Source organism: Pistacia vera, unplaced genomic scaffold (assembly GCF_008641045.1).
Source record: "Pistacia vera cultivar Batoury unplaced genomic scaffold, PisVer_v2 Contig898, whole genome shotgun sequence".
Classification (NCBI taxonomy): Eukaryota; Viridiplantae; Streptophyta; class Magnoliopsida; order Sapindales; family Anacardiaceae; genus Pistacia; species Pistacia vera.
In genome coordinates this window covers 496306-523287 of record NW_022196776.1, presented here as the reverse complement: position 1 = coordinate 523287, position 26982 = coordinate 496306, and the positions used below count along the sequence as shown (strand labels likewise).

The 26982-nt window shown below is 35.2% G+C and overlaps 2 protein-coding genes and 1 pseudogene across 2 annotated transcripts; all 3 read right to left on the bottom strand.

Moving 5' to 3' along the window:
* Positions 1-6879: 6879 nt before the first annotated feature.
* LOC116119639 lies at positions 6880-8005 on the bottom strand (annotated as a pseudogene).
* Positions 8006-11451: 3446 nt separating this feature from the next.
* Positions 11452-16552, bottom strand: LOC116119638 (putative receptor-like protein kinase At3g47110). Its single transcript, XM_031405580.1, has 3 exons — positions 16239-16552; positions 14243-16068; positions 11452-11552 (listed from the first exon to the last, which is right to left on the bottom strand). Exons 1-3 carry the CDS (start codon positions 16550-16552, stop codon positions 11452-11454), a joined length of 2241 nt encoding a protein of 746 aa, XP_031261440.1.
* Positions 16553-22471: 5919 nt separating this feature from the next.
* On the bottom strand, positions 22472-25755 carry LOC116119637 (putative receptor-like protein kinase At3g47110). The gene is made up of 2 exons (XM_031405579.1): positions 23088-25755; positions 22472-22854 (listed from the first exon to the last, which is right to left on the bottom strand). Exons 1-2 carry the CDS (start codon positions 25753-25755, stop codon positions 22472-22474), a joined length of 3051 nt encoding a protein of 1016 aa, XP_031261439.1.
* Positions 25756-26982: the final 1227 nt, after the last annotated feature.

Here is a 26982-nt window from a genome sequence, read left to right as displayed (position 1 = left end):
GAAACAAATGATATATGTAGGACACACTCAAAGTGGAAGTTAAAGGGATTGGCCATGCAAATTGATCATGCGTGGAGGTCGAATCTATACCTATATGATGTGTTAAGCACCCGATATTCGTCGAATTTGATTTCCGTGTTGAACTTGTTAAACTTGGTTTTAATTTAATTTTTCTAGTACGGGGTCCATTTATTTTTGGCACCATACTATTGTGGTGGTTATTTTTCTGATGGTTTTATAGTACTTAACGTTGCTTAATAATAGTATTTTGTTTTTCCTTTATTACATCTTCTAATAATGATGATGTGAATGAGGCATGGCAAGGCTTGACCATATTGGCCAACAACCATGAATTATACAGCAAGAGAAGACTTGTTAGGATCCTTAAAAAGTAGAACTTGACTACTTGTGAACATTGCCTAGCTTAAAACAGCAAGAAAACCATTTGGAAAAGCGAAAGAGCTGAAGTCCATTGCACTTACTTCTGACATAGTGGTCTAATGAATGTGAGGGCTAGACTTGGGTTGTTTATTTCATCACATTTATAGAAGATTTTACTCGATATGGTATGTTTTCTTGATTTCTCAAAATCAAGCTTTAGAATGCTTTCAGAAGTTTAAAAACTTAGTGAGAATCAATTGAATAAAAAGATAAGTTCTATGAACCGTCGGGGACGTGAAATATTTATCTGATCAGTTCGAAATTTTGGTGATGAAATGGGAATAGAACGTCAATTAACTATTCCCAGAACTCCGCAACAAAATGTGGTGTTGCAGAACGAAGAAACAGAACCCTACTGAGATGGTGAGGTTTATGATGGCACAAGTAAATTTGCCCTCACCTTTTGGGGTGATGCCTTTGATTGTCACATATTCCTCATCGAGTACCATCCAAATTTATTACTACTACACCATTGAGTTATGGACAATCGGAAACCCGATTTGAGTCTCCTAAAACCATGGGGTGTGCTGCCTATGTTCATGATCCTTCCCTAATTTGGAAAATTAGGTCCAAGGGGAAAAATGTATCTTCATAGATATTCAGAACATTCAAGGGTACGTCTTCATAGAGAACAAGAAAGTGGTAGCATTCAGAGTTTAAATCACGAATGTCCATTCTTAGAAACATTTTCCTAAGAACGGTGAGTAGGTAAACTTGTTTCTATATGAAACACAAGACCAGGCAATTATGTTGCCGACAATCAGTTGGTTATACTACTCCCAGTAGGAGCAATATAAATTGATGAATCAGTTTCAGATCCTCCATTCCCTACTGGCGATCCACCATGATAGCTGTTCCAAGTGGGAGTAACACCAATCAATCTCCAATACGTCGATCAAACAGACACAGTTCCACGTTGACGATTTGAGATTAGGGAAAAAAATTTCTATTTACTCCACAAGATGACAAAGAGCCAAGGAGTGTAAATGAGGCTCTCAATTGCCTTTCTAAGGAAAAATGATGAAAGCAATGGAAGAAGAATTGCAGTCTATGAATCAAACCAAGTATGGGAATTGGTTGATTTACTGAAGGACGTAAAGCCATTGGGAACAAGTGGGTTCTTAAAATCAAGCGTAAAGCTGATGGCAATATTGAAAGATACAAAGCTCGTTTAGTCGCGAAGGGTATACACAACAAGAAGGAATGATTATGAAGAAACTTTTTCACCTGTTGTGCGGTTTCCCTCAATCCGACTTTTCTAGCTATAGTTGCTAGCATGGATCTTGAATTGCATCAAATGGATGTAAAGACTGCTTTTCTCAATGGAGATTACAAGAAGAAATCTATATGGATCAACCAATAGTTTTATTAGAGAATCTAAGAACCAAGTGTGTAGACTTTTAAAGTCATTTATGGCCTCTAGCATTCCTCAGACAGTGGTATATCGATTCATAAGGCGATAATGTCATATGATTTCAAAATGATAAATGAAGATCATTGTATATACAAAGAGATCCACAACATTTGCTATATTCATTAATGTTTGATGATATACTTATAGCTGGAAATGATAAGGGATCGTCAATGAAATCAAAGGATGGTTATCATCTCATTTTGAGATAAAAGATATGGGTGAAGCTGCATATATTATTAAAGTCAAGATTTCAAGATATCGCTCAAGAAAATAGTATCTCTTTCCCAAGAACACACATTAAGAAATTCTTGAACGATTTCATATGCAAGATTGTAAACCCTAGACAACCCTATCATGAAAGGCGAGACTTTAAGTCGTAAAATGTGTCTGAAGACTCCACAAGAAAAGGAACAATGAAGAATGTTCCTTACTGAACATCCACAGAAAAGACAAATGAAGAATGTTCCTTATACAAGTGTTGTTGGAGTCTCATGTACGCCAGATGTGCACTAGGGCCGACATTTGTTATGCCGTTGGGTTGGTAAGTAGCTACCAGTCCAACCCAGGACAAGCACATTGGAAACAGTGAGAGAATCTTAAGATATCTAAAAGGCCAGCTGATTACCTCATTATTTTCAAGGAAATGATTACACTTGAGAGGCTACACCGATGCTGATTGGGGAGGAGATTTATGAAAGGAAATCTACTTCTGATATGTTTTTCTTACTAAATGGTGGGGCCATATCTTGGAGCGTAAAAACAATCAGCATAGCCTTATCTACAATGGAGGCTGAGTTTGTAGCATTTTCAGTTGCAGTGCAGAAGCCGTTTGGTTAAGACGGTTCATGATCATCTGGGAATAATTAATGTTGCTATTGAACCAGTAGAATAAACTGTGATAGTCAAGCAACAATAGCATACACTAAGGATCCCAAATATCATGGTAAAACGAAACATGTAGATATCAAATAATTTTGTGCGAGACTTGGTCCACAAAATGAGGTGAACATGAAGTATATATCTACGCATGACATGGTTGTGGATCCATTCACAAGCCTATACCAAGAGATACTTTCAATAGACATGTTAGATCTCTAGGCTTACGTAGGTGTTGAATGTACTTATACTTTGAGATTTCCCAAAATTGTTCACATTTGTCTTATCAATATTTATACAATATTGTCAATGCTCAATTTAGATTAATTGGAACATACATGAGAAGTATAATATATTATATATAATATATATTATATATATATTATACATATTAGTTGTAATATTATTATATATGTGTATTTTGAAAAGCATGTCGGACAGTAAAAAGATTGGCCTTCTCACACAAGCAATCGCCTCCATTACTCGTAGGATGGAGATGAGACGATTTTAAGCTTATTATCTAGGTGATATAGACAGCCAAGCTTAAAAATGTTTAACGTTGCTTAGAAATGAATTAAATAATGTCATAATGAAATGTGACCATAAGTGATAAATGATCACTTTATCGGTCTAATTTGCCATATTGAGTTCTGATGAATTAAATATGTAAGTGAACCAGTTAGACTTTAGGTATGTCTGAACTAAAATCTGTACAGTTTCACAAGAAGAGAACATGCACTCCATGGGAAAGGAGGAAATGCTGACATGTGATTCATCCACATGTGCAAAACATTGACCAAAGGGGTATGAAAGTCAAAATCTCAACTTTAACATTGTGTGTGACCCTAAGTTTTTTTTAAGATAAAAATCTCATAGAATACCCTTGTTACTCTATTCTGTTTCTTGAAACTTCATTTAATGATTGCTATCTTGAGTGTTACCAAAGGATTAAGATAAATTCAATTTGCTGGGACATTTCTAGAAAAGCAAGTTAAATGAAAGTTGCAAGAATCAAGAAAAGAGGAAGATTACATTTTGAATTATCACACTTAATCATGTGTATTCTTGGTCGACCATATGTTTTACTTTTATGTAAAGATAGAACATATTATGAATACAACGATTTTTATTGTAAATGAGATTGTTAGAAAAATGTGTAAGTAATCTAGGGTATTGCATACAACATACAACCTGAGTTTCACAATTCAAGAAGTTATATATTCCTAACAGATATATGACTAATGTGCTCTCAAAGTATGCATGGTCACGCGGCAATTTACTAAGGTATGAACCTAAAGAAGCATAGAGAGAGTGTCCCATGTGTGAGTGGGAGATATTGGATAAGTTCCAGTATTTCATTTTACTTGTTTGGATAAGTCCACCCATGATGAAGGGCGTAAGAAGTGAACTGCCAAGGCAGTTTCTCACGAACCGCTCCCATATAAAAAGAAAGTTTTTTCTTTTTAGAAAAGGTTACTCACTGTCACTCTCAATACGCAAAGAAAAAACACGCCTCTCCTAAAATTGAAAGAAGAATACTTTACGCTTGATTCTTCCAGGTTCAATTTTGCTTCAAAGATAGAGGTATTTAGCTGTGTAAATTCATTGTAGTTCATTTATTACAAATGTGATTGCAATGGTGACTATGATCTTGGGATTACTAGGATATATGTTATCTGTGTATTTCAACAATTTACAATAACATATTGTCATACTCAATTTAGATTATTATGGAACATACAGAAGAAATATTATATATATATCTATCTGTTTATGTAAATATTATATTGTGTGTTTTGAAAAGCATGTCGGACAGTTAAAAGATTGGCCTTCTTACACAGCAATCGCCTCCATTACTTCGTAGGAATGGGGATGAGACGATTTAAGCTTATTATCTAGGTGATATAAAAGCCAACTTAAAATGTTTAACGTCACCTAGAAAATAGAATTAAAATAATGTCATAATGAAATGTGACCATAGGTGATAAATGATCACTTATCTGCTAATTGCCAGATTAGAGTTTCTGATGAATTAAAAGAATGTAAAGTGAACTCAATTTAGACATTAGGTATGTCTGAACTAAAATCTGTACAGCATTTACAAAAAAAGACATGCACTCCATGGGAAATGGAAATGCTGTAGCATGTGATTCATACCACATGTCAAAACATTGACCAATGGGTAATGAAAGTCAAAACTCAACTTTACATTGTGTAGACCCTGAGTTTTTTTTTAAGAATAAAATCTCATAGAATACCCTTATTACTCTATTCTGTTTCTTGAAAACTTCATTTATGATTGCTATCTTAAGTGTTACTAAAGGATTAAGATAAATTTAATCTGCTGTGACATTCTAGAAAAGCAAGTTAAATGAAAGTTGCAAGAATCGAGAAAAGAGGAAGATTACGATTTTGAATTATCAGACTATAATCACGTGTATTCTTGGTCGACCAATTATGTTTTACTTTTATGTAAAGATATAACATAATTATGAATACAACGGATATTTATTGTAAATATTGTAGAAAATGTGATAAGTAATCTAGGTATTGCATACAAATACAACCTAGTTTCACAATTCGAAAGTTATATATTCCTAACGATATATGACTAACGTGCTCTCGAAGTATGCATGGTCACATGACATATTTACTAAGGTATGAATCTTAAAGAAGCATAGAGAGAGATAGTCCCATCATGTGTGAGTGGGAGATATTGATAAGTTTCATTATTTCATTTTAACTCGTTTGGATAAGTCCACCCATGATGAAGGGCATGAGAAGTGAAAACTGCCAAGGCAGTTTCTCACGAACCGCTTCCATATAAAAGAAAGTTTTTCTTTTCAGAATGGGTTACTCACTGTTATTCAAATATGCAAAAGAAAAAAAACACGCTCTCTCTCTCTAAAATTGAAAAGAAGATACTTTACGCTTTGATTCTTCCAGGTTCAATTTTTGCTTCAGAGATAAGGAGAAGAGGTATTTATGCTGTGAAATTCATTTTAGTTCATTTATATACAAATATGATTGCAATGGTGACTATGATCTTGGATTACTTTAGGATATATGTTATTCTATGTTATTTCCAACAATAACAAAAAAGAAGAAGAGGAATGAAGGCGTTTGCGTAGGTGGTGGATGCATGAAAGAAAGAGAGAGAAGAAGAGAATGATAGTGTCAGAGAGAGCAGATAAAGTAGAGAGAACAACGGTAAAAAAGTATGGATAGGATTTAAAATATTTTATTGAATATTAAATAAAGGCTCACTTTTTATTATTAGACACAAAAATAGTAGAACACTATTCTAAATAGTAAACCAATCCAATCATATATATTTACAGTAGATTTAAGTATTTGATTATATTCTTGACTTCTATTTAATCTAAATCAAGATTAAATTATATTTAATCGCCTATAAAATCAAAGAATTTTGGCCAAAAAATATGTTTTATTTCTTTATACAGTATGCATTTTAAAATCTGATCGAATTTATAAATTTTAGACGGTTTATTTTAAATTTCTAATTATTAGTTATACATGAATATAGTGGTACTATAACCCCTTTATATTTGAAAATTATTCAAAAATTACCCTTTGACCTAACGCCGTTAATATAATTTAACTATGAAAGGTTAAGAAGGGAATTTTACACTCTTTTAGGCAAAAAATTGGAACTTAAATTTGTAAAACTCTTTACAGGTTAACCGTCTCTTTTCATATTTTCCGGTTACCTCTCACCCGACCGCTTTTCATCTTCTTCTTCCCCATCCTTCTCTTTTCATTTCAAAACCCTAGATCAGTAAACCTCTTTCACTCTGCCAACATGTTACATTGAATTTGATCACTTTATTCGTAAGTGCAATGTTAAAGTGCTTATAGTGACGTATCTAAACTGCTTATAACCTGAAAGCCAAGACAATTTCGGATTTCTTGCAATTCCACGGCTACATCTTTGATCTGCTTTCTTTCGCTTGGCAATTCGCGGAGCACTGGAGCCCTAGTCTCAACAACGAGACTAGAGTCTCGTGAATCTTGCCTTGTAAGGTTGTTGCAATATGCCTCGGCAATCTTGGACTTGAAGAGCTTCTTCCAGAATTGTTGAGTCCACGATATCAGCCACTTGATCTGGTGCTGACATCTTTACAAAGCTGTGTAGACTAAGGCCTTCCTGAACATGTCATCGGTTGGTCTCCTTCCAGTCAACATTTCCAGCAATAGGATGCCGAAGCTGTACACATCTCCATATGTTGAAACCCACCAGATAATCCATACTCTGTTTTTAATTAAAAATGAACACTTAATACGAAAGAAAAAATTTACTCACAACTACTGAAAAATCTGTAGTCTCCCTTTGATTCTTGAAAAGGACATTGAAAATCAATTCTTAAATTTTTTATTTAAAAAAAAAATACTTGTTCTTTTATCTTCTGTTACCCTTTCAAGAACCAAATGCAGCCTTAATAAGATTCTAAGAAAAGGGTTGGTGTTACCTGGAGAGACATAACCGATGGAGCCCTTTAACCTACTTGAGCTGGTTGGTCTTGAGGAGGTGTTATAAAGTAGCCTTGCTAACCCAAATCACCAACATGGGCAACCATGTCATTGTCAAGTAGCACATTGCTTGGCTTAAGATCACAATGAACAATGCGTGTGTGGCAATGGTGGTGGAGATACTCCAATGCATTCGCTACATCAATGGCGATGCTCAGCCTTGCATCAAATTCAGATTTGACCTCGGATTTTCCAATTCATTATTTTGATGTAACCACTCTTCTAAACTCCCATTAGGCATGAACTCATAAACCAAGCCTTGAATTCATTGCCTTTGTTATCTAGACTTGAGCAAGAAGTGATTATTTTCACAAGATTGCGATGTCGAATGCACCTCAAGGCGTCACATTCAGCAGTGAAGCTTTTTGAAGCTCCCCTTTGTTGAAGATCAGTACCTTCACTGCAACAGGTGTTTCCTCGCGGCCTAGACTGCCTTATACACGAAACCATAGCCCCCACTGCCTATCAAATTTGCTGAGGAAACCTTTCTGTTGCTTTCAGGAGCTCTGCATAAGAAATCTTCAAATACTTACCCTCCATAGGAGAATCAACCAACGCTTTCTTTCCTTTTCTCCTCCAACAGCTATACCACAAAGCATATGAAAGCAAGCAAATAGCCAAGGAAGCTGTTATTTGAAAGCGAGTCGTTGCCATAATTTCCTGTAGCCAATGGATGGCAGCTATGCAAATGCAATTCTGGGATTCCTCCGCAAAGCTGACCATTTCCTATGTTGAAACTGCACTTGCATTTTTAAAGATACCTCTTTTGTACCTCACCCTCAAGATTATTGAAGGACGGGTTTAACGTTTGCAGAAACAGAAATGTATCCAGAAATTGGGGATTTTCCCTGTAAAGTTATTCTGCGAAAAATCAAGGTCTTCAAGACCTTTAAAGAACTTATAGGAGGGATATGTCCTTGAAAGGAATTCTCTCTCAGATTTAGGCTCGCCAGGCTAAGACAATTTGCAAGTGAACTTGGAATTTGCCCTGATAATTTATTCTCTGATAAGTCTAGCATTCGTATATTTTTCAGGCTACCTACTTCCAAAGGTACAGGGCCAGTTAAATGATTGCGAGACAAGTCCAACCATCCTGATAAGGAAGGTAGACCAATAACTTGAAATGGATGGCCCCAGAAAGGTTGTTTCCTGAGAGACCTAAATTCTGCAGTAGTTGGCAGTTCCCTAGACTGAAGTATGCTTCCCTGAATGGATTTGTCTCTAAACTGAGTTCTGACAGTAAGTTAAATTTCCAAGGGAGGAAGGAATTCACCTAAACTGTTTCCAATATGGACAATATCTGTAGTTTCGAGAGATATCCCACAGTAATTGGAATGATTCCTGTGAGAAGATTCTCCTCCAGGCCTATTGGATCAAACTTTTGAGTTTTTCATGCCTGTTGGGATGCTACCAGATATCGGTTTTGTCCCATTAATAAATAGGTAAGTTCAGATGAGAAATTAGCAACTGGAATCCGGCAATTTCCCACGCAAACTATTTTTGCTCAGGCTGAGTACTTTCAAGTGGGTACAGTTAACCGAGAGAGAAAACTGAGGTCATCACCCTCCTCAGTTCCAAGGTTATTTCTAGCAAAGTGGAGCAAGGTCAGATTTTTCAATCTTCCCAGATTTACAGGTATTGACCACAGTAAAATGTTATTTGAAAAATCTAGCTGTTCAAGTTTACTTGCATTAGATATGTGTGAGGTATAGCCCCGTAAACCTATTACCCGCGAAAAGAAGTACACGGATATTAGGAAGTGTGAGTCCAATGTAAGGTGGATTTCTCCGACAAGTTGGTTGCCTGTCAACGCAAAGTACTCCATAGAAGAGATATTAAGAGCTGGGAGGGAATTGAACCTGTTAGAAGTTATTTACTGAAATTTGGAACATGTTCAGCCTCTCAATTGGCCAAGCCCAACAGGGATATCGCCGCTGAGACTGTTTCTGATAGAGAAAGCTCTCTAGAAACAAAAGGTTTGAAAGTGACTGAGGGATGGATCCGTCAGATTGTTGACGGCAAGCCCAATCCAGTTAATTTAAACAAAGTGCCTAGTTCAGCAGGAATTGTCCCTTCCAGCTTATTCATGACTAAGTCAAGAGTCCTGAGTTCTGAACAACGAGTGAGATTATGGGAATCTCTCCCTGAAACATGTTACGGTTACACCATGGCTCGCAACCGAAACAGACGGCCCATTTCATGTGGTATGTCACCGTAGAAATGGTTGTTTTGAAGATTTATAATTCTGAGGAATGTCAAGTTCCTATATATGAAGAAATGGTACCTCAAATTTTGGTCAGGGAGATTCAGAGCTGTGACCCTTCGGTGTCGAAGGCTGCAAGTGATGCCATGCCACTGGCAAAACCCAAGAGAATCATTCCAGGAACTCTGCCCAAAGGGGTCATAGGTAACCTGACTTTTGAAAGCGAGCAAGCTAGTTTTCTGTTTCACTTCCAGGATTGGCGCCGTGGGAGAAAGTGATTCGAGAGTAACTGAAGGATAGAAGGAAGAAAACTAAGAATGCTGCCCCGAAAACGTTAGCTTCATTTTTCGTAAGAATCTATGAAATGGAAGAAATATGTTCTTGCTGTTTTGATAATCTGTATATGTTCAGCTTCAATCCATGGCTTCTCTTTATATTACAAAGCTATTAAGTTAACACATACTAAAGTCTATGTTGTGGTGATCAAAAAGCAAGACTCCTTACGCGGAAAAATTGTGCAATGCGAGAGGAAATTACATGGAAAGCTCTTAAAATGAGTGATAAACTCTTCTTGTTTTGTTTTTTTTTTCTGCAGAAAATCCTATTGAATGAACCACTATTTGTTTTTTATTATCGTGACGCACTATTGCAATGTCTTATCGTTACTTAAGTTCAACATAGGCTGCTGCTATTGAAGCTAGTGGCTCATTAAAGTTGTGATTGAAGGAGAAGTGCGGAAAGAGGAGATTCACCGAACACCGATAGTTGTTGTGATGGGCCCAATTTCAAAGATGAAAACAGATCTCCATAGATCATGCTCAATCTCTGCTGTTACTATCTAAGAAATTGTCTTCAGAATGGAGAAGGTAGGTAGAGTGGTCTGGTCAATATCATTGTTGAAGGGATGGGCCCTATTTTTTAAATATTCTTTTATTATTTGTGCGTTGTTTACCAAGGTACTAAGGTTTGTTCTTGAGTTTATTTTTTCGTTGTATGATCGTATAATTTCACAATAATTTAGTACCATCGTATATAGATTTTATAACATTGTTGACATGACATCTAGAGTCCAAGGTCACACTAACGGAACCACATAGGGGCAAGGAGGGGCACTTGCCCCTCTTGACCCACAAAAAATTCCTTACATTTCCTTTTTTAAAACATCCACTCTTCAATGTTTTATTTCGGAGGTATCCAAACCAATTTATACGTATCTCAATTAATTTATCTGGACCCTGAAACTATTGATCAAATAAAAACTCTAATGATTACTCTTATTAACACCCGAAAAAATGTTTTATTTATTGCCAAATCCCAACTTGTAATCTATTATGAGTAAGCAAAACTATTTTTTAATGAGAAATATTAATGTAATTTCTTCTAAAGTTTACAAGTTTTTCTTATATTTTAATCACAACTCATTGACTGATTTTCTCTTTCCTTTTAGTATTCTATACATTCTCATGCATGTTCTTTCTAATCACTTATATTAATTTGTCTCATATTTTTATTTTCCAATTAAATTACTTTCTACTTTACTTAAATTATTAATTATTGTTCTTATAAATAAAAATTTCAATATATAAAGGCTTGAATTTTTTGGCTATATAAAGAAAAAACGAAAGAGTTCTAAAATAGGTGAGACACTCTATCAATTAATTTACTTACTCTAAATTTTATTATTAGTAGAAATTAATTTTTTTTATCATAACACATGTAAAATTAAAAATAGCCACAATCATATTATATAATCAAAATAATGATATATTTAATGTTATTGATATTAAATTATCGTACAACTCTTTTGACACAAAGTTAAGTATGATCATGAAAGTAGTAAAAAAACTATTTAAGTAATATTTAAATTAATATTTTTATATTTTTTATAAATTAATTTTATTTAATGTAGTTCATTGTAGATCCTTGGAACATTCTATTTAATCCAACGGCTAAAATGAAAGTACATTTAACCTTTTGATTGAGGTTGACTAAGGGTTGGGTACTTAAATAGCAACTGCCGTTTGATTGTGCTTGGGAGATCAGACGGATGGCCTGATAGAATTGACACTGAAATTTAGCATATGACATGATCATAGCCGTCATTCAGTATTACCAACAACATAGATCTAATGCTTAAAAATTATTATTGAAACTAAAAGGAACAGTTTTTATACTAACAAAATTTTTTACAGATTTAAGTGTTATTTTCTATAATTTTATTAATATTTCAATTATAATGTTTAGAAATAATAAAAAAAAAAACTAAAATTTTTATTATTCATATTATTTATTTTCTTCTCATTTTAGGTTGCTTTTTGAATTTTGAATTTGTTTTTGTCATTACTTTGTTTACTTGTGTTTCCCAATAAAAACACTTAACTCAATAAACAAGTAATTATCAACGTCTTTAACAATATTGATTAAACCATTTTTAAATACAAAAAATATTTTCCCAATTTATTTTATTATATTCGCCTAAAATATATAAAAACATTTTTTAGACAATAAATAACTTATACTTTAATCAAATCCTAACATAAAAGCTACCAAAATTGAAACGTAAAACTCTTAAACATATTCTTTAATTTGCAAGCATAAATAAAGTAAAAATAGTTCGACAATATTACTTTATAACCTAATTTTTTTTCCTTTTTTTCTTTTTATTTTTAAAATTTTAAAGACTATATCAAACTGAATTTAAGTATGACTGAAATCAATAAACGTCAAACTTCTCAGCGATTTTTGAAAGTTATTAAAATTTTGAAGACTATATCAAATTGATATCGTAGCCAATCGCTAGCCGATTCCAGTATCGTTACTATCCAACACCAAGCGATTTGTGGAGCACACAGCCACCCATCCAAGTCAGATTCTGACTAATCTCAACCACCAAAATCTAACCTGCCACCACCAAAAGACTCACTGATCTCCCATTTTCAAAAGCCCCAACAGCTTGCTCTTTGTTCGCCGCCGAATTACAAAGCCTAAAGGAAATGTATTTTGGGTAGTAACGGAATATAAACTTTGGGTATTAAAATTGTATTTCGAAACTTTTTGGATGGAAAAGTGTCATTAAAGTAAACCTTGGGTGGAAAAAGGTCGTTTACTCTTAAGGTGTGTTTGGTTAAGGCTCTAGAAAAATAACTTCGATAATCTATCTTTAATTCTGGACATTCCCTTGTTTGGTTGTCAAGTAATAAAAGATTTCAATAATCTTTCAATACCAATAGTGATTACTATGGGTTAAATAGGAGGTAATTAGATTACCTCATCAGGGGGTGATATTTAAAGATTACCGAGGTAATCTTAATTTTATAACCATTTTGCCTAAATTAAATATCATTCCAAACACAATTACCCTCAAATGTCTACCAAATAACAATTAGCCCATACCCCCTATATTTTAGAATTTAGCTAAAATACCCCAACCACAAAAAGTTTAAAAGTTAACAAAATACCCCCAGCCACCAAAGACCACCGCCGGCCACCAACAATGGTGCCAGATTGACACACGACCAACGAAATCTGGTCGGCCATGCATCGATCTAGCTGTTTTCAACTAGATCAAAGGCAGAAAACAGCCATATTGCCCTGGATCTAGCCGAAAACAACCAGAATAAAGCGGACATTTCTGACCAGATCCACGACGATATGGCTATTTTCGGCCTTCGATCTGGCCGAAAACAGCCAAAATGGCGCACAACAAGCCTGATCTCGTCGGTCGTGCACTGTTTTGGTGACTGACGCTGGTGGCCGGCAGTGTTGGCCAACTGTCAACGGTGGTCTTAGGTGGCTAGGTGTATTTTGTTAAAAATTATAACTTTGTTGTTGGTGGTGTTTTAGCTAAATTTTCAAATATAAGGGGTTAAAAAATTTATGTAAATAATAATAATAATTATTATTATTATTATCATTATATATTAAAAAAGAAGGGTAATTCAGTAAAAGTCTCTGGCAATAATTTTATTCTTCCCAACTAAACATCTTAATTATTTATACACACTAAAAGATTTCTCGAACCACACGCACCATTAGTAATTATATCATCAATGTCATTTTACCTTCCGCAACATAACAAAACTCATCTGTAAAACCTACAAAGGAAGCTGGAATTTCGTGTTGTATACATGTATCCTCTATAAATACTGTTTGCATTATTTCAAGTTCGGGTTCTTTGAACCTACATTTCCTTCTTGATAATGAATATGAAAAGAGATCTTCCTGATTTGATGGGTTTACTTTTGCAAATAAGAATGATATCAATTAACAATAATTCAAGATTTCTTGATATGGTGCATAAAATATTTATGGGCCAGTAACATTTGGTTTGTTCGGTTTAATATTTTTCACTATCCTATTCATACTAGTTTGTTTCTTATTCTGAAAATACTATTATATTTTATTTAACTATTTTTAAATCCTTTAAGTTTATTAATTTAATTAAACATCCCCCAAAAAAAGTTTAGAAATTGACAAAAACACCCATATTCACCCATATTTACCAGGTTCCGATCACCACCGTCGGAAGTGGTTGAAATCTGGTATAATGACGTACTACCAAATGGATTTGATCGGTAGTGTGCCGATCTATCACTTAATAATCAATGCCAAAGAGAAAAGTTTATGAAAACTTACGATAAATATATTGATCTTCCCTTTGATTCTTGGAAAGGACATTAAAAATGAATGCTTAATTTTTTTACCCAAAAAAACTGGGTGCTTGAGAGATGAGATTCTAAGAAAAAGGCTCGTGTTACCTGGAGCGACATAACCGATGGAGTCCTTTAACCGACTTGAGCTGGTTTGGTCCTGAGGGTTCTCGTAAAGCAGCCTTGCTAACCCGAAGCCACCAACATGGGCGACCATGTCATTGTCAAGTAGTACATTGCTTGGCTTAAGATCACAATAAACAATGCATGTGTGGCAATGGTGGTGGAGATACTCCAATGCATTTGCTACATCAATGGCGATGCTCAGCCTTTGCTTCAAATTCAAATTTGGCCTCGGATTTTCAAACTCATCATTTTGATGAAACCACTCTTCTAAACTCCCATTAGACATGAACTCAAAAACCAAAGCATTGAATTCATTGCCTTTGCTATCTACACTTGAACAAGAAGTGATTATTTTCACAAGATTGCGATGTCGAATGCACCTCAAGGCATCACATTCAGCAATGAAGCTTTTTGAAGCTCCCCTTTGTTGAAGATCTAGTACCTTCACTGCAACAGGTGTTTCCTCATGGCATAGGCTGCCTTTATACACGAAACCATAACCCCCACTGCCTATCAAATTGGCAGAGAAGAACCTTTCTGTTGCTTTCAAGAGCTCTGCATAAGAAATCCTCACATACTTATCCTCCATAGGAGAATCAAGCAAAGCTTTTCTTCTTCTTTTTCTCCTCCAACAGACTATCACAAAGCATGTTAAAAGTAAACAAGTAGCCAAAGAAGCTGTTACAATTATTATTTTGAAAGTGGGTTGTTGCCAGAATTTCCTGGAGCCATTGGATGGGCAACTATGCAGATTCAATTCTGGGATTCCACCGCAAAGCTTAGCATTTCCTGTGACTGAAAGTGCACTTGAATTTGTAAAGATGCCTTCTTTTGGTACCTCACCCTCAAGATTATTGAAGGACAGGTTTAACGTTCGCAAAAACAGAAATGTCTCCAAAAAATTAGGGATTTTTCCCGTAAAGTTGTTCCGCGAAAGATCAAGGTCTTGAAGACCTTTTAAGGAACTTAAAGACGGAGGGATTTGTCCTTGAAAGGAATTATCTCTCAGATGTAGGCGCTCGAGGCCAATACAATTTGCAAACGAACTTGGAATTTCACCTGATAATTTATTCTGTGACAAGTCTAATAGTCGAATATTTTTCAGGTTACCAATTTCTGAGGGTATGGACCCAGTTAGATGATTGCGAGACAAGTCCAACCATTCTGATAAGGAAGGTAGGCCAATAACTTGAAATGGTATATCTCCAGATAGGTTGTTTTCTGAGAGACCTAAACTCTGCAGTAGTTGGCAATTCCCTAGAGTTGAAGGTATGCTTCCCTGTATGAAATTTTCATCTAAACTGAGTTCTATCAAGTAAGTTAAATTTCCAAGGGATGCAGGAATTTCACCTGAAAAACTGTTTCCAAACAAGGACAAGATTTGCAGGTTCAAGAGATATCCCATAGATATTAGAATGCCTCCTGTGAGAAGATTCTTCTCGATGCCTATTGAGATCAAATTTTTCAGATTTCCAATACCTGTTGGGATGTTACCAGATATCCGGTTCTCTCCCATGTATAAATAGGTAAGTTGGGATGAGAAATTAGCAATAGAATTCGACAATTTCCCAAGGCTATTATTGCTTAGGCTGAGTACTTCTAAGTTGGTACAGTTAACTAAAGATTTGAGAAAGCTAAGGTCATCACCCTCCTCGGTTCCGAGGTTATTTACAGCAAAGTTGAGCCTGATCAGATTTTTCAATCTTCCCAGATTTATAGGTATTGAGCCAGTAAAAAAGTTTTGTGAAAAATCTAGCTTTCCAAGTTTACTTGCATTAGATATTGCATGAGGTATTGCCCCTGTAAACCTATTAATCCCAAAGAGAAGTACACGGATATTAGGAATGTTAGTCCAATGTAAGGTGGGATTTCTCCAACAAGTTGGTTTTCCGCCACACCAAAGTACTCCATAGAAGAGATATTGAAGAGCTAGGTCGGGATTGGACCTGTTAAGAACTTATTTATCGATATTTGAAACATGTTGAGCCTCTTCAGCCAATCGAGCTCAACAGGGATTTTGCCGCTGAGACTGTTCTCTGATAGAGAAAGCTGCTCTAGAGACGAGATGTTTGAAAGTGACCGAGGGATGGGTCCAGTTAGATTGTTGATGGCAAGTCCTAGTCCAATTAATTTCAACAGAATTCCTAGTTCAGAAGGAATTGTCCCTTCCGGCTTATTCATGACTAAGTCAAGAGTCCTGAGTTCTGAACAACGAGTGAGATTAATGGGAATCTCTCCCTGAAACATGTTACAGTTGAACACTATGGCTCGCAACCGAAACAGACGGCCCATTTCATGTGGTATGTCACCGTAGAAATGGTTGTTTTGAAGATTTATAATTCTGAGGAATGTCAAGTTTCCTATGTATGAAGAAATGGTACCTATCAAATTTTGGTCGGGGAGATTCAGAGCTGTGACCCTTCAGTGTCGAAGGCTGCAAGTGATGCCATGCCACTGGGAAAACCCAAGAGAATCATTCCAAGTACTCAATGCTCCAAAGGGATCATAGGTAACCTGACTTTTGAAAGCGAGCAAAGCTAGTTTATCTGTTTCAGGATTGGCGCCGTGGGAGAAAGTGATTGGAGAGTAACTAAGAAGGATAGAAGGGAAGAAAATTAAGAATGTTGCCCCGAAAACGTTAGCTGACACGACCCATCCCGAATTTCCTCATCCCGTAGGATCTGGGTGCTCCCACAAGACTGAGATACCCGATATGTGTCATGTTCAAAAACTGTGAAACCTGTTAAATGACTTACTTTTTCTGAATAACATTATAGTATTTCCATTTCCAGCATCTCAAAAAAAACATGCACCATCTTTCGTTTTACAAAAAAAAAGATTTAGGGAAACTTGTGTATCAAGTTTTCCACTTATACAACACATTTTGAAACATAAACAAAAGGAAATACATGATGGGAAACATGAGTTTTTGAAACGAAAGTCCAAAAAAATACAATACGACATAAATATAAAACCCACATAAAAAGATGTTGATGCGTGGCACAACCCTGAGCGGAGACTCACTGCTCGGCACGATCTCCGGGAGGTCCTGGTGAAAGGGGAAAAACATTTAAAAAGGGGTGAGCTGAAATACTCAGTGAGTGGGGGAAAGGGAAGGTTTATAAAAGTTCCTTAAAAAAATAATGATAACATACAACAATTCTTAAGCAAATCCTGACGACAATATAATTATATGAATATGCAATGGAAGCAACCACCCCATTCACGTATGCAATATGTGATTTATTTCTAACCATCCTACACTCAGTAAATTGTACTCTGTCTTACTTCCTTTAATTGTATCGGATTCTGAATAAAACCTCAACATTTGGTATTAAAAACTCTCACCACAACTAGTACCCTAGGGAAAATCTGTCATACCTGGTGGGCATCTCACACGCAGGCACAGCGAGGGATGTACCTGTCATACCCGGCAAGGTTTATCATCGCGCGGGCAGAGCCTCAAAACTGTCATACCTGACGGACCACTCAACGCCTAGGCAGAGCACTGATAACTGTCATACGCATGCGTAAAGCCATAAACTAGATCTAATAATCTGTATCTCTAGGGGATGGGTACTTCGTAGGGTGGTTTTAGCACCACAACAATCTCATGCATAATCTCAAGTAACATGTAAGTCAAGAGCATATTACGTATGTGTTTATAAGTCATACATATACGACATAATATTCAAAAATCACATATATGGGTGAAACTGCAACTTTCTAAACATGTTTCAAAAACTGACAGTTTAACCGAGATTTAAAAATTACTTCAACATCACATGATCTTAGCATATGTCTGATACAAATCATAAGCAAATATCACGTTTGAAAGTCAAAACTCATATAACACATTATAATTATAATTAAACCTAATAATAATAATAATAATAATAATAATAATAATAATAATATAAGAATATTTCATATAATGATAAATCATGCCAACATATGAGATTTCATGGAATATAGGGGGTAAAATGCAAGTTTTTAAAGCATACTTTCAAAACTGACGAAAAGCACCCCATTTTGACTTTTTACCGAGAAAATTATTTACCAACATCACAAATCTCAGTCCTTTCTTTAACATGGTATCCAGTCAAGTATGCAGTTTAATACCCAGCAATAATTTCATCAAAAACACAAGTCAACCATCATCTTAATATGTATCCAGCCAAGTGCACGTGGTTACAATTAATAAGCAAATGCATCCCACTTAAAAACTCAATCAAGCACTTCAAAGATTCGTCCAAAAACATGTAAAAGAAAACAATTTAAGCAGTCTTCACAAAATAACAAGGCTCTCAACAAGACATTAATATACAAACATGAGTCTTGTGTTTTTAGGAAAGATCTGGTGACATGCAACACAAATCAGCTTTGTTAAATTCAGATCTGAGACACTTTAACTCAAAAATTTGCTCAGCCGGGACATGCTAAGGTAAAGTTTAGCAAGCTTCATACTCAAATCAATTTCTAGCTAGCTATTTTCAACCAACACCTTATTATGCATGCAGCCGAAGCAAATGTAACAACACAAACCAGTTAACTTTCATTTTTACAACAAGATTTCGGCCACCAACACAATTCAACTTAATTAGCCAAAAGCAAACTAGAATAAATATCTCACAAACATCATGCTTGTAAAGATTTTTGCAAAAACAAATGGACGGTAGTAAAAGAAAATCAACATGCAATGGCATAAGTTTAAGTTTTTAAGGAAAACAGTTTAGATCCACTCACTATTCTAACTCAGTCGAAGCTCCCTGCACTCTCCTCCACTCTTCTCTCTCACTCTACCATTTTCAGCCGAACCCATTCTCATCTCTTCTCGTTTTTCTTCTTTTCTTCTTCTTTCTTTCTTTCAATCCTCTCTTCTATCTTTTCTCTCTTTCTCCTTTTTTTTTTTTTTTTTTTTCTGCTTTGCTCTCGCTTTCTCCCTCAGTTCTCGTCTTCTTTTTCTTCATTTGGGCGAACAGCCCTTTTCTTCTTTTTTAAACAAAACAGTCCCCTTTTTTTTCTTCTGAAATTTCGAATCTGCCCCCCAATCTCTCTTAACTTTATCTAACCCCGCCACATAAGCTTCTCCTAGCAAAAGTGTCCAGATTTTCCCCTCTTGATACGGCAAACCCATCAGAATTTATTTCCTTTGTTTTCACCCCTTAACGCAAACTTTAAAAATAACAGAAATACCCCTTTCTTACAACAATACCAAAAATCAAATAGAAAGAGAATTAATTAACTAAATTAGGAAATGGGGTTTTACATTAGCATTCATTTTTCGAAGAATCTATGAAATGGAAGAAAATTTCCCCACAGGAAACTTATAGTACAAAATTCTTAAGCAAACACATAGTATAATCTATTATGTGATGATCATCAACAAGAATTTTTAAGTGGAAAATTTGTGCAAGGCGAGTGGAAATTACAGGGAAAGCTCTTTAGTCAGTAATAAATTCTTCTAGTTTTGCTTTTTATGCAGAAAATCATATTGAATGAACCTTTATTTAGTTTTTGGAAGTTTCAGGATATGTTTTATTTAATATTAGTGCAGCTGGAGGCTGGAGCCAAAGTACTTCCATTCTTAATCAATTGGACAATTGTTACTTAAATTCAACATATGCAACTACGGAGAACCTGAGTCTTGGTTGATCTAATGACACGTTTGCTTGAACAACAAATTGAGTTAAAACTACTGTTTATTTAAATATGTTTTGGGAGTCAACTATCTCGTAATTCGGAAACTATTACATCATCGGTGACCAGCGGGGAAAATGGCCATTGCCAGCAAATTTATTCAGTGGGTTGAAGGTAAGGTTGTAACTGCATTATTATTCAATAAAGTTATTAGGTGGGGAAGTTAAGGTTGTAAATGCATTAATATTCAATAAAGTTTGTTATGAAATATGCTCAAAATCTATGAAAGTCAAATAAAACAAGTGAGAAATATAAAACAAGTGACACAAAGACTTTACGTGAAAACTTAAATTGGGAAAAACCACGGGTAGAGAATGGAAAATAATCCACTATAATAAAAGTCTGATTACAAATCTATTATCTCTCTTTCTCAATAGATTTCAGGAAGAAAAAGAATAAAATAGTTTCTCACCAATGACGTTAGGGAGTTTATATACTAAAACCTTAAGTCCTTGACAATACAAAAATGCCCTTACTAAACGCCCAAATAGATAAGAACAATATAAAAGGAATTTGTGTCACACATTAGCAATATTTATGGAGTAATCACTACTGAGTGGCCTAATGGTAAAAGAGCAAAAGAAAGCTTTATGGGCTCCTAAGTTCAAGTCTCTCGAGACACTAATAGTGGTGGCCACAAGAACTCTTACCAGGTCGACAGTTCTAAGGTCTCGAGAAATTAGTTGAGGTGCATAAACTTACCCGAACACCCCCGATGATAAAAAATATATATAGGTTGTGTTTTGTAGAGTATTTAGAGTAGTATTTTTGAAAAAGTTAAGTTGAGTTGAGTTGAGTTGAATTGTTATTACGAGAATATGATTTGAATATGAAAATGTGTTTAGTAAAATTTTTGAATATTATATTAGAGTTGAATAAATTGTTGAATAATTGTTTGGTATATTTTTTTTATAAAGGATTTATTGATAGAATATTTTGGTGCACTTCATTAAAATAATTTATTATTATAGCCTAAAACTTTTCAATTTACATTTTAATAATATTAAATATTTGTTTGGTAATTTTTTTAAACACTAAATTAAAAACAAATTCTTCATATTAATTTCAAGTATTAATACATCATTTAAAAACACTACATTAATACATATCTGAATTAATAATACGAAGCTACTAATTATCAACTCTAACAATCATTCGTACACCTATACTCTATTAACAACTACGACATGGTCAAATGTTGTGCCCACATTTCAGTAGTTATGCTATCCCGCAGAGTCACCATGTCGTCTATAATATGTTAATGTGATTGACTCGATCCCTCCCCATTCCCTTCATCTTCTACCCCGTTTTCGACATCAAAATATTCTTGCTCATAAACTCTATCTTCATTAAACCGTTCGAGGATAGAGTTCTGCATATTGTATCTTTTGATAAAATTATGAAGTACATAACCTGCGATAGCAATTTTAGCTTGTTTCTCTAACGGGTAACTATTCATGCCATCTAGAATAAGGAACCTTTTTTTTAAAACACCAAAGTTATCATATCGTGTTTGCGTCACCTAGTGAATGAGTAAAAAAGAAGAAGAATGAGCTGGTCAAACTATCTATGGAGAGAGAGAGATAAAGGGAGGAAGAGAGTTTTCGTCGCTTGGTGAAGGAGTGATGAAGAAGAAAAAGAACAACAAAGAAGAAGAGGAATGAAGACGTTTGCGTAGGTGGTGAATGCATGGAAGAAGAAGAAGAAGAAAGATAGTTGTCAGAGAGAGCATATAAAAGAAGTTGTTAGAGAGAGCATATAAAAGATGAGAGAGACAACGATAAAAAAGTAGTAAGATAGGATTTTAAAAATTGTTTTATTTGAATATAAAAATAAATGTTAACTTTTATTATTTAGACAAAAAAGATAATAGAATACTATTCTAAATAGTAAACCAAACACAACCGTATATATTTACAGAGTAGATTTAAGCATTTGATTATATTCTTGTTCCTTCTATTTAATCTAAATCAAGATTAAAATTATATTTAATCGTCCTAATAAAATCAAAGAATTTTGGCCAAAAAATATGTATTATTTCTTTATAGAATATGAAGTTTTAAAATCTTGATTGGAATTATTATAAATTTTAGACGGATTGATTTTAAATTTTCTAAAATTATTAGTTAGACACGGAATATAGGGGTACTTAAAACCCCCTTATATTTTGAAAATTATTCAAAAATTACCCTTTGACCTAACGCCGTTAAAATAATTTAACTATGAAAGGTTAAGAGGGGAATTTTACACTCTTTCTAGGCAAAAAATTGGAACTTAGTTAAATTTGTAAAACTCCTTTACAGGTTAATCGTCTCTTTTCATATTTTCCGGTTACCGTCTCACCCCTTAACCGCTTTTCATCTTCTTCTTCCCCATCCTTCTCTTTTCATTTCAAAACCCTAGATCAAAACCTCTTTCACTTTGCCAACCATGTTACATTGAATTTGATCACTTTTATTCGTTAACTGCAACGTTAAAGCATGCTTATAGTCGTTGACATATCTAAGCTGCTTATAACCTGAAAGCCAGAAGCAATTTTTGGATTTCTTGCAATTCCACGGCGACATCTTTGATCTGCTTTCTTTCGCTTGGCAATTCTGCGGAGCACTGGAGCCCTAGTCTCAACAATGAGACTAGAGTCTCGTGAATCTTGCCTTGTAAGGTTGGTTGCAATATGCCTCTGCGATCTTCGACTTGAAGAGCTTCTTCCAGAATTGTTGAGTCCACGATATCAGCAACTTGATCTGGTGCTGACATCTTTACAAAGCTGTGTAGACTAAGGCCTTCCTTGAACATGTCATCGGTTGGTCTCCTTCCAGTGAACATTTCCAGCAATAGGATGCCGAAGCTGTACACATCTCCATATGTTGAAACCTCACCAGATAATCCATACTCTGTTTTTAATTAAAAATGAACACTTAATAATTAATACGAAAGAGAAAAGGTTACTCACAAGTAATGAAAAATCTGTTAGTCTCCCTTTTGATTCTTAAAAAGGACACTGAAAATCGATTCTTAAATTTTTTATTAAAAAAAAAAAAAATACTTGGTTCTTTTAATCTTCTGTTACCCTTTTCAAGAACCAAATGCAGCCTTAATAAGATTCTAAGAAAAGGGTTGGTGTTACCTGGAGAGACATAACCGATGGAGCCCTTTAACCTACTTGAGCTGGTTGGGTCTTGAGGAGGGTTATCATAAAGTAGCCTTGCTAACCCAAAATCACCAACATGGGCGACCATGTCATTGTCAAGTAGTACATTGCTTGGCTTAAGATCACAATGAACAATGCGTGTGTGGCAATGGTGGTGGAGATACTCCAATGCATTCGCTACATCAATGGCGATGCTCAGCCTTTGCATCAAATTCAGATTTGGCCTCGGATTTTCCAATTCATTATTTTGATGTAACCACTCTTCTAAACTCCCATTAGGCATGAACTCATAAACCAAAGCCTTGAATTCATTGCCTTTGTTATCTAGACTTGAGCAAGAAGTGATTATTTTCACAAGATTGCGATGTCGAATGCACCTCAAGGCGTCACATTCAGCAGTGAAGCTTTTTGAAGCTCCCCTTTGTTGAAGATCTAGTACCTTCACTGCAACAGGTGTTTCCTCGCGGCCTAGACTGCCTTTATACACGAAACCATAGCCCCCACTGCCTATCAAATTTGCTGAGGAGAACCTTTCTGTTGCTTTCAGGAGCTCTGCATAAGAAATCTTCAAATACTTACCCTCCATAGGAGAATCAACCAACGCTTTTCTTCCTTTTCTCCTCCAACAGACTATTACCACAAAGCATATTGAAAGCAAGCAAATAGCCAAGGAAGCTGTTATTTTGAAAGCGAGTCGTTGCCATAATTTCCTGTAGCCAATGGATGGGCAGCTATGCAAATGCAATTCTGGGATTCCTCCGCAAAGCTGACCATTTCCTATGATTGAAACTGCACTTGCATTTTTAAAGATACCTTCTTTTGGTACCTCACCCTCAAGATTATTGAAGGACAGGTTTAACGTTTGCAGAAACAGAAATGTATCCAAGAAATTGGGGATTTTCCCTGTAATGTTTTTCTGCGAAATATCAAGGTCTTCAAGACCTTTTAAAGAACTTATAGGAGGGATATGTCCTTGAAAGGAATTCTCTCTCAGATTTAGGCTCGCCAGGCTAAGACAATTTGCAAGTGAACTTGGAATTTGCCCTGATAATTTATTCTCTGATAAGTCTAGCATTCGTATATTTTTCAGGCTACCTACTTCCAAAGGTATAGGGCCAGTTAAATGATTGCGAGACAAGTCCAACCATCCTGATAAGGAAGGTAGACCAATAACTTGAAATGGTATGGCCCCAGAAAGGTTGTTTCCTGAGAGACCTAAATTCTGCAGTAGTTGGCAGTTCCCTAGACTTGAAGGTATGCTTCCCTGTATGGAATTGTTATCTAAACTTAGTTCTGACAAGTAAGTTAAATTTCCAAGGGAGGAAGGAATTTCACCTGAAAAACTGTTTCCAAATATGGACAATATCTGTAGTTTCGAGAGATATCCCACAGTAATTGGAATGATTCCTGTGAGAAGATTCTCCTCCATGCCTATTGAGATCAAACTTTTGAGTTTTTCAATACCTGTTGGGATGCTACCAGATATCTGGTTTTGTCCCATTAATAAATAGGTAAGTTCAGATGAGAAATTAGCAATGGAATCCGGCAATTTCCCATGCAAACTATTTTTGCTCAGGCTGAGTACTTTCAAGTGGGTACAGTTAACCAAAGAGGAGAGAAAACTGAGGTCATCACCCTCCTCAGTTCCAAGGTTATTTCTAGCAAAGTTGAGCAAGGTCAGATTTTTCAATCTTCCCAGATTTACAGGTATTGAACCAGTAAAATGATTATTTGAAAAATCTAGCTGTTCAAGTTTACTTGCATTAGATATTGTGTGAGGTATAGCTCCTGTAAACCTATTACCCGCGAAAAGAAGTACACGGATATTAGGAAGTGTGAGTCCAATGTAAGGTGGGATTTCTCCGACAAGTTGGTTGCCTGTTACAGCAAAGTACTCCATAGAAGAGATATTAAAGAGCTGGGAGGGAATTGAACCTGTTAGGAAGTTATTTACTGAAATTTGGAACATGTTCAGCCTCTTCAATTGGCCAAGCCCAACAGGGATATCGCCGCTGAGACTGTTTTCTGATAGAGAAAGCTTCTCTAGAAACAAAAGGTTTGAAAGTGACTGAGGGATGGATCCAGTCAGATTGTTGACGGCAAGCCCAAGTCCAGTTAATTTAAACAAAGTGCCTAGTTCAGCAGGAATTGTCCCTTCCAGCTTATTCATGACTAAGTCAAGAGTCCTGAGTTCTGAACAACGAGTGAGATTAATGGGAATCTCTCCCTGAAACATGTTACGGTTGAACACCATGGCTCGCAACCGAAACAGACGGCCCATTTCATGTGGTATGTCACCGTAGAAATGGTTGTTTTGAAGATTTATAATTCTGAGGAATGTCAAGTTTCCTATGTATGAAGAAATGGTACCTGTCAAATTTTGGTCGGGGAGATTCAGAGCTGTGACCCTTCGGTGTCGAAGGCTGCAAGTGATGCCATGCCACTGGCAAAACCCAAGAGAATCATTCCAGGTACTCAATTCTCCAAAGGGATCATAGGTAACCTGACTTTTGAAAGCGAGCAAAGCTAGTTTATCTGTTTCACTTCCAGGATTGGCGCCGTGGGAGAAAGTGATTCGAGAGTAACTAAGAAGGATAGAAGGGATGAAAACTAAGAATGCTGCCCCGAAAACGTTAGCATTCATTTTTCGAAGAATCTATGAAATGGAAGAAATATGTTCTTGCTGTTTTGATAATCTGTATATGTTCAGCTTCAATCCATGGCTTCTCTTTATATTACAAAGCTATTAAGCTAACGCATACTAAAGTCTATGTTGTGATGATCAAAAAGCAAGTCTTCTTACGCGGAAAATTTGTGCAATGCGAGAGAAAATTACATGGAAAGCTCGTAAAGTAGTGATAAATTCTTCTTGTTTTGTTTTTTTCTGCAGAAAATCCTACTGAATGAACCTCTATTTGTTTTTTATTATCGTGACGCACTAATGCAATGTCTTATCGTTACTTAAATTCAACGTAGGCTGCTGTTATGGAATTTAGTGGCTCATTAAAGTTGTGATTGAAGGAGAAGTGCGGAAAGAGGAGATTCACTGAACACCGACAGTTGTTGTGATGGACCCAATTTCAAAGATGAAAACAGATCTCCATAGATCATGCTCAATCTCTGCTGTTACTAGCTAAGAAATTGTCTTCAGAATGGAGAAGGTAGAGAGAGCTACGTCGGTAGAGTGGTCTGGTCAATATCATTGTTGAAGGGATGGGCCCTATTTTTTAAATATTCTTTTATTATTAGTAGAAATTAATTTTTTTTTTTTTTTGACATAACACATGTAAAATAAAAAATAGCCACAATCATATTATATAATCAAAATAATGATATATTTAATGTTATTGATATTAAATTATCGTACAACTCTTTTGACACAAAGTTAAGTATGATTATGAAGTATCTAAGTAATATTTAAATTTTTTTGATAAATTAATTTTATTTAATATAGTTCATTGTAGATCCTTGGAACATTCTATTTAATCCAACGGCTAAAATAAAAGTACATTAACCTTTTGATTGAGGTTGACTAAGGGTTGGGTACTTAAATAGCAACTGCCGTTTGATTGTGCTTGGGAGATCGGACGGATGGCCTGATAGAATTGACACTGAAATTTAGCATATGGCATGATCATAGCCGTCAATCGTCATTCAGTATTACTAACAACATAGATCTAACGCTTAAAAATTATTATTGAAACTAAAAGGAATAGTTTTTATACTAACCAAAAATTTTACAGATTTAAGTGTTATTTTCTATAATTTTATTAATATTTCAATTATAATGTTTAGAAATAATAATAATAAAAACTAAAATTTTTATTATTCATATTAAAATATTATTTATTTTCTTCTCATTTTAAGTTGT

What these genes read in the sequence shown, in the direction of transcription:
- LOC116119637 (XM_031405579.1), bottom strand. Translation starts at nt 25,755, where the DNA reads ATGAATGCTAACGTTTTCGGGGCAGCATTCTTAGTTTTCATCCCTTCT. An exon ending in CATCGGTTATGTCTCTCCAG is followed by an intron (nt 22,855 to 23,087) that starts GTAACACCAACC and finishes AATTAAAAACAG; the next exon opens with AGTATGGATTATCTGGTGAG.
- LOC116119638 (XM_031405580.1), bottom strand. Translation starts at nt 16,552, where the DNA reads ATGGGCCGTCTGTTTCGGTTGCGAGCCATAGTGTTCAACTGTAACATG. An exon ending in TGGCTGAAGAGGCTCAACAT is followed by an intron (nt 16,069 to 16,238) that starts GTTTCAAATATC and finishes TGGGATTAATAG; the next exon opens with GTTTACAGGGGCAATACCTC. An exon ending in CATCGGTTATGTCGCTCCAG is followed by an intron (nt 11,553 to 14,242) that starts GTAACACGAGCC and finishes GCTAAATTTCAG; the next exon opens with TGTCAATTCTATCAGGCCAT.